This window comes from Tasmannia lanceolata, unplaced genomic scaffold (genome assembly GCF_043159265.1).
Source record: "Tasmannia lanceolata isolate RefF3 unplaced genomic scaffold, GAP_Taslan_0.1 ptg000037l, whole genome shotgun sequence".
Lineage (NCBI taxonomy): Eukaryota > Viridiplantae > Streptophyta > Magnoliopsida > Canellales > Winteraceae > Tasmannia > Tasmannia lanceolata.
This window is the reverse complement of record NW_027518714.1, coordinates 22,505,747-22,514,358: the sequence shown is the minus strand read 5'-3', so window position 1 is coordinate 22,514,358 and position 8,612 is coordinate 22,505,747. Positions and strand designations below refer to the sequence as shown.

At 36.7% G+C, this 8,612-nt stretch overlaps 1 protein-coding gene across 1 annotated transcript; it reads right to left on the bottom strand.

Annotated features, from left to right (window-relative positions):
* Nucleotides 1–315: 315 nt before the first annotated feature.
* Nucleotides 316–5,435, bottom strand: LOC143862140 (ENHANCED DISEASE RESISTANCE-like protein (DUF1336)). Its single transcript, XM_077373129.1, has 3 exons — nucleotides 5,167–5,435; nucleotides 1,067–2,026; nucleotides 316–673 (listed from the first exon to the last, which is right to left on the bottom strand). Coding segments are annotated over exons 2-3 (945 nt in total). The 5' UTR covers nucleotides 2,011–2,026; nucleotides 5,167–5,435; the 3' UTR covers nucleotides 316–672.
* Between the last annotated feature and the right edge of the window lie 3,177 nt (nucleotides 5,436–8,612).

The following is an 8,612-nucleotide window of genomic DNA, read 5'->3' as shown; positions in this document are numbered from 1 at the left end:
AATAAGGTTAAGATCAATACAGAATAAGGTTAATGACTCATTGTCTTACAACGAGGGAGATTTTTCAGGCATGGCTCATCCAGTATGGGCCCCAACAGAAGAGCCAATCACTCGACAGTTTCAACTTCCACTTTACACAATAGTCACTACTTGTTCAATCTAATTTGGCAGTCTGTCCAATTCTCTACCATTCGTTTGTAGGAAAAATGTAGATGGAAAACATTGAAGATAGAAATCTCCATTGATGGTGTAATTTAAGGGGCATACAATACAGCAAAGCTCACCAGTTGCAACTGAAACTTAAGCACACTAATATAGAGAAGCTCAGCATGCAATGGCATACTAAATGGGAATTTGAAATGTAAATATCCAATTCCTGGCAATTCATGAAAGAGTAAATCATTGAAATGTACATTAAATGAAGCACCCTACAATTTAAATTTATGTATAACAGTGAAGACATTGTGCTAGAGAAAAACACAGCATCCATCTATGCCTTCAATCATAAATCACACATGATAAATAAGAAGAAAAGATAAATGAAGGTTTCTGATGCCTAACCAATTTTAAGAGATTTTATAACAGTTGGGTGTTCCTTCTCCTACGACATTAGCGTCTCCCTATATCTTCTTTCTTGCAGGATGAGCATATAAATTGCTGGCATTGGATGAATCTGCAGAAGTCATGAGCATTCTGGAGAATTATTTACGATACAGAGAAAGAACATGGCAAGCTAATAACATATTCTATGTGAAGGCTATGGAATAATCAACTTATACAGAGCAGTTTAATTGGATAAGGAATGAATTGGGAAGAAAAGCGATGCGCTGATGAGACTTTTTATGCAGGAGTCAGATGCATAGACCCTGTTCGTTTAAGATTCTGACAACTGATTGTCATTTCAATACGGGTTATGGGACTCAATATTATGTTTAATTTTGAGTCCAATAATCAGTATTGGAGTTACAATCGGTTCTCATAATCTAAAACAAACAGGGCTTTAGTTCTCTACCACAACAGATCATGGATTGTGCATCAATATAATCTCCCATAATCATGCACTTACCAATTTTTGATGTCCTCATCACTGTCCAAATCATGAACACTGCCATTGGTACGTGTTGAAGCAGAGACAGAGCCGTCATGGGCGCCCGTGTGTAGAAGTTGGGAGAAGCCTTGCCCAATTGACTTCCACAGTCGTGTAGGTAGAGATGATTGTAAACTTTCTGCATTTTCATCAGAAGGCTTCTCAATTGACCTTGCAGAGGCAGGGCTCAACCCTGAGAACCTTATTGCTCCAAGGATTCGCTCGGGAAGTTCCAACTCGGTCTGGCCCTCAATAAGAAATGCTAGATCAACTGTTAGTGTTGTAATGTAGCCAAATGCCACATGAACAATAGCATTGGCAACCATTGAAGACCCAATATCCACATCAACTTCTATGTAATTCTCTGTTATAAAGTACTTGCAAGAAATAGCTCGTCCAAGAATGCAGATGGCCTGCTCCCCAACGGCCTTTCTCACAAACCAAGGCCCCTTGACAATGTTGGATATCAATTTAAGCCTTGAATTCCGAAATGCATCATCACCCTTCAAAAACCGGTCCATGAGAGAACCCTCAGGTATAGGTTCAAGAGCTACATAATATGAAACAGCACTGTAGTTGTCCTTACTTGGAACTTGCAGATTGAAAGCCCAGACAAAAGGCTTATTACCCCTCGCCAATTCATCATCCAGAGCCTTCCTCACACGGCTGTTAGGGTGGTTTAAAACCTCACTAATTTTTGTAGCACCTTTGATCCAATCGAATCCAAGAGGCTTTAGAAGGTACTCACCTCCGGGAATTTTAACCCTGGTAGAAAAATAATCAGGGCCTCTAACCATAAACGTATCTGCAGGAGGGGAAGCCCAACCATTTAGACAGTTATCTGGTTCCAGAAGTGGAATAGGTCCTTTCGATTTCACTGTCTCTATCCACTCATGTTCATTCTCAACATCACAACCAGCCATATTTAAAAGAAGCAACCTGGAAACAACAAACTGATAACGTAACCAAAAAATAGAGAACTATGACTTGAAAGATCATGAAATATCCATAACATTTTTGCACCTTTCAAAACAATTTAAAATTATATCATCAAAGTGTGCAAATCAGATTGTTGGTTTTAGACTTTCAGTAACAACCGGTTGAGTTGAAGAAACCCATACTTCAACCCAACTTTTCTCTTCCCATTTCTCATATAAGGATGAAATGAAATAAATGTCATCTTTGAAATGATATAAAAAAATTGTCAATAAATGTCAATACTTAGCCAGATTCTACTTTTTCTTTTCCTAAAGCTTTTATTAAATATAGAAAAATTGAAAAGGAAAATAGTCAGAAGACCTTTACTTATAAAACATGGCCAAAGCAAATCCTAGTCGACTCGGTGTGATGCGGCTGAGTACTTAGTTGACACAGGTGAGTAATCTGATAACGTGACCAAGTACTTGGTTGACACAGTGAGTGCTCAAGAGAGTCAAAGGAGTTTCGATTGACTTTTGATGTAGTGCCAACATGGCAGCCATGTCAAGCCTAGGTGTTTTTGGTGGAGTTCCAAGGTGCATTCCTGCAGTAATGTTGCTGGCCCGTTTTTTAATCTCTTTTTTGGACCTCTAAATGCTAGAATTATGGAAAGTGGTAAACTACAAAGTTGTAGGTCTCTTTGAGATCTTTCCAACAAGTATTTGTGCTCGAAAATTGGGGAAGAGGGTAGAAAGTTATGGCAGTTTTTGTGGACTGTGTCTGTGGGTTCCCAAAACAGTCAAAGTTAGTGAGTTCCAATGCAATTAATGTTATGTTAGTCCCTAAGCTAGCTAGTGGAGGAGCTTGAACGAATTTACTTTGGTTTTCTTTTATTTAAAGAGTTAGAAACCATATTTTGAGGGGATTTTGGATGTTGATTAACTTAGTAATTGATGGAATATCAATTGGGTTGAGCTTTCCTCCCATTTTCTTCTTCTTTTTTAAGTTGTGTTCTTGATTTCTAATTTCTCTTCCTCTTCCCTCTTAAGCACCCGCATTAACTTTGTAGGACACAATGCAGACTGAGACAAGAACGCGGCCAAAAAAAAAAAGTCAACCTGGGCAAGTCAACGATGATGCGGGGAAGTTCTGAAACTATGATAATAATACTTTTCATTATATACGTGCATGAACCTTGGAAATGGTTTTCTTTCTACTAAAAGGATTCAACCATAATTAAACTACACTTGCTACTTTGAGATCATTAATCCGCAATTCAAATATGGAAAAGGTTAAAACAATCAATATCTTCCATTGAAGCTGAATGTGAAAAATATTTGTAACTGTGATTAGGCCTTGGTTATAACTCACTAATATTTAAATATCATTACCGAGTTCAAACTCAATTATTTTTTAATGGCGGAAATCTTAGTGCAGTTGATGAAGAGAAAATGCTCAACTGAGCTGGCCAAGGACACCATCATAAAGCACCAAAATGGATTCAAAGTCAAATTTTATGAATGCTAAACCAGTGCATGTTCGACTCAAGCAATCCTTTAATAAGTTCAATCTCAAATTCTTAATGTGTTATCAACTCTCTTGAGTCGAATGTGTAAAGATAGAATCAAAGACAATCCAAGTGTTGACCAAAGTACCAAACCTCCCTATAACATTAAAATTCCCCACCACCTGAAGACTTATAAGTTAAATCTCAATTCTCAATGATTTTCCATTGACCAAGACGAGTCGAACTAGGAAACTGGAAGACAGAATTCCAGACAAGTTCCCAGTGTCAACCAAAATTCCCTCTACCTTGAAAACCACCCACCAAATGAAATTAATAATCTCATTTGGGAGATCGAAGTAACACAACCGGTGGTTACTTCAAATAAAAAAGGAATACAAGTCGGTCAAGTGGCAATTTGGTTCCAATATAAAAGTTCAAGGAAACAGAAAAAGAAACCAATGCCCACAACTAAAAGACGAGAATTTCATATAATCTCAGTCAGGAATTGCAAGATGAGATATATGATCAGATCACTACAATAACATTCAACAATTCATCCAAAGTTCTAATCCTGACAAGTACAGCGAGATGTGATTGAAAATGAGGTGGACTACCTTCAGTTGCACCACAATCAGCTGTTCTTTTTTTTTCTTTTTTTTTTGGTGCGTGACTAACATGAGAGCAACATTATTTGCATAGGTCTTTGCAAATTCTACAAAGATAATAAATTAAACTCAGATTTGTGACAATTCTCTGAACCCAAATTTCAAATTAATCATCCTGACAAGATTTTCTTATTCGTTTCAGCTGTAAAATAATCCACGAATCATCCAGATTAAGCTTCTAAAACTCAAATACGAAAATATAGATAGGAATACTAATTAAAAGCACCCATATACCCAAAATCTGAAATCGAATTAAAACCCCTAAAAGTCATACCATAAATCCATAATAACCTGATGAAAACACTAAATATGCAAAAATGCATTTCATTTCATCTGCAATTAGCAGAAAGGAAAAGAACAGAAGGATAACGTTTTGCAAATTTCAGCCTAAAATAATGAAAAACAGCACCTGATTGACAAATTCCGATTCTGATATAAAACATTTTGATCTAAACCCAAATAACCCCCAAAAAAATTACCAAAAAGAGAAATCTAGCATCTAAATCCACTGGAAACTAGTCAAAATCCTTGCTAGGGTTTCTAATAAACAAAACAAATACCAATTCCTTTTTTAAAAAACCCAACTAATCCCAAAAAAGACCTCAAAAAAGAGAAATCTGTCATCTAAATCCACTGGCAACTAGTTAAAATCCTAGCTAGGGTTTCTAATAAACAAAACAAATACCAATTCCTATATAAAAAAACCTAACCTAAACCCAAATAACCTAAAAAAAAAACATAAAATAAGAAAAATTCACCATCTAAATCCACTGGAAACTAGTCAAAACCCTAGCTAGGGTTTCTCATAAACAAAACAAAAACACCAATCAAACAAACGTAACCACAACAAGAGATTACAGATATTTAAAAAAAAAAACACACACACACACACACACCATAAGAGATATTAAAAAAAAAAAACAGAAAAACAAGAAAAGGCAAGCTAAAAACCCTAATCTCCATGAAAAATTATGAGCTTGATTACTTACCAGAAGCTTCTTTTTCTCACTCAAAACTTTCTATAAACCAAAATCAAACGGACTGAAGAAGCGGAGACCGAATCCAGACCGAGAAAAGTCCGGATCCGGAGATTACAGTGGAGAATTTAGAGAAATCAAGAGAAATTTTCAGAGATTCTTCAACTCAGACTCTAAAACACAAAAGAAGGTACTCTTTGCTTCTTTTCTTAGAAAAATAGAAAGCTTAACATAGAAGAGAAGCAAAGAAGAGTTTTTGGTTTTTGATTTAGAAAAACTGATATGATATGATAACATCCTATCTAGTAGTCTTATGGCCTACGTAAGTACCTGCTCAATCATTAGTGGGTCCCCACAATGTTCAAATACCACTACTTATTGGGCCAAAGATCCAACATACTATAAGATAGACGGTCCTGATTATTCATCGGTGGGCCCACAATTTCAGGTCAGCCCCACAACACTAAAAATCAAAATAAAATATCTATGTTTAGGGCGCTGACCTCATTGTAATCAAGGTTTTAAAACAAAATTTTGGGTTTCGGTGAAGACCGAAACCGAAATCGGTCGAAATTTTAAAATTTTCGGCAAAACTTGTGATAAATATTAATTTTTTATTACTTTACAGAATTTCAGCCAAAATTTATGAAACTTCGGCCAAAAAAACCGAGTGCCTTTACCGACTTTTAGGATGTCAGCCAAAATTTCGGTTTCGGTGAGGACGGAAATGACCCCCAAAAGCAAAATTTAAAACCTTGATTGTAATACAATGTGACATACCACATATGATCTAATCCACAGCAGAGGCCTATCAAGTGGATGGTTCAGATCTATAAAGAGTAGGGACCCACTGCGTCGATACCCCAGCTCACATTGTAGTACAATGAGGTCAGGATACATGAATGTGGGTCCCACCATCAATTGATATGAACCGTACATTTGGTTAGCCTTCCCTTCGGATCTCCCATATTAAGCCAATGAAAAAAATCCCCCAAATGGACGGTTCAGATCAACCAAAGGGTGGGACCCACTGTGCCGTAAAGAGCAGGGACACAGTGTATGACAACGAGGTCTCGCTCCTCTATTCAACCATTCGTCAAAACTAGAGCAGCCAAAACGGCACCATTGTTCTTTTCACCCAATTTATTTCTTTATTTTTGGTAAAATAATGGGATTTGCTACAAATTTTCGCGGAAAGCCATTTTACGGCTGAATTTTCCATTCACAATATCTGCTAAATCACGTTAGCCGAGAAATGGCTTTCCGCGAAATTACCTAGAAAATTCCGTAAAATAAAAGTTAGAGGTATATATGACGTGAACCTTACCTTGGATCCCCGTGACAGATATGTCCAACCGTTTTTTTTCTTTTTCTTTTTCTTTTTATGGGAAAGGATGTTTTCGCCCCACCGTAAGATAATGCGCCTCACAGTTTACTTGAATTGTGGGCAGACTTTAACGCTTTTTTGACGTCAAATCACTTTAAGGGGCGCATTATTCTTCGAGGGGGGCGAAAAAAATAAACTCCCCTTTTTTTTGGATTATAAAGGCAGAACGAGAAACGCGTGGAAGACATTTCTAGGATTTCAGGGATTAGGATTTTGCAGGAAACGTTTTCTGATAATCAAGGTGTTTGGATTTATGGAATTGTTTTTCCGTGGAAATAAATTTTTTGCGTTTGAAAAATTGATTTTCCTGGAAATGTTTATTAACATAAAAAAATTTCTCTGTTTTACAGGAAAAGTACAAGCCTAACTTGTCGAGGGAGAAATTCCTGAGCCCTGTTTTGATTGCAACATGGAAAATTTTTCTTGGAAAAGCATTTTCTTTCCACAAATTAGAAGAAAATGAAATAATTATGGTTAATTTAGAGAGATATTATCATAAATTGAAGGTCCGTAGAAGTAAGAACTGGACATGCATGGTTGATGCAAATTATTATTTTTTATGTGTGTGTAAAAACAGTTGAAAATTTAGAAATGTTTTTCCGTTAAAATCTTTTTAAAGAAAATTCCTACAATCCAAACGGAGCTCCAATTTCCTCAATATATGACGGCTTTTGATTCCTCAATGTTCAGCCTTTTCTTTCCAAAGACAAATCCATGCTAACTCGACTTAGTTATTGTCGAGAGAGAGACCTAAACCAGATCCCTATCAAGAAAACCAAACGGCACATGGAAGGGAAAATTTTCTGATTCCAAGTATTCCCTTTCATGAGTTTTTATACGGTGTAAGTCATTATAGTCCCTCATTTTTCAAAAAGTACTGTATGGACCACATCATAGGATGATCCAAACCGTCCATGCGATGGGCCACTGCGTAAATAGGTTGTGCCGAAAAAAATTATTTCTATAGGATGATCTCAACCTTCCGATCTATAGAGAACTGCATATTATGGAAACCTCTATAGATCAGAGGGCTAATAACATCCGAAATGATTTATGGGGAACAACCTATTTACGTCGTCTTCATTCCTTTTTTCTGTCGGCCACGTCACCATTTTCTTTTCCCATTGGTATCCTAGTGTCCAAAGTGATCGTGAATGTTAATGATCCATCGCAGAAGGCATTTCGCAGGCCGGCTGTTGTATGAGAGAGCAGCCACATCAGATGAATTAAATAATACAAAATGAGTTGAAAAGTTAGCCTATGATCCATCGCAGAAGGCATTTCGCAGGCCGGCTGTTGCATGAGAAAGCAGCCACATCAGATGAATTAAATAATACAAAATATGTTGAAAAGTTAGCCTATGCGGCTGCTCTCTCATGCAACAGCCGGTTCACAAAATGCATTTCTGGGATTGTTCCTAGCAAATCCCTTTTAGGGAAATGATATCAGCACAACCATGCTTTAATAAGTGCACAAACTCAGCTTATCTTTTCATTTTAAATTGGCTTTTGAGAGCCTTTTGGGAACGGTAATTACTAATTACCTTTGACGTCTCTTTAAATAATAAAAGGCAAGAAGTGTTAGTGCAAATAACCGAATATGGTTGTGCTGATATCATACTCCCTTTATTATTAATGTATTAAAACACAGGCAAATAAAATTAAATAATAACATAGGGGAAATCCCAAGTTTGTTGATTTTCTATTACCATAGAGGTTATTGACTTATCCAATTAACAACGTATAAGCAAAGGGATTGATCGAGAAAGATCTCTTGTTCTTATCTTGTTCTTATTATAAGATCGTGATTTGATCCGCATATTTTGGTAAAAAGAATAATCTTCTCCTTTGATCATAATAAAAAAATGGAAAGTGTTTAATTGGAACAAGAAAACGTGACTGAATTGGTCATAGTTACTCTTCGGGACGGAGTGGAAGAAGGGAGGAGATTCTCGAACGAGGAAAATGATCCAATTACTTCGAAAGAATTGAACGAGGAGCCGTATGAGGTGAAAATCTCATGTACGGTTCTGTAGAGTGACAGTCGACGGTTAGAAAGCCTACGGTAGAAA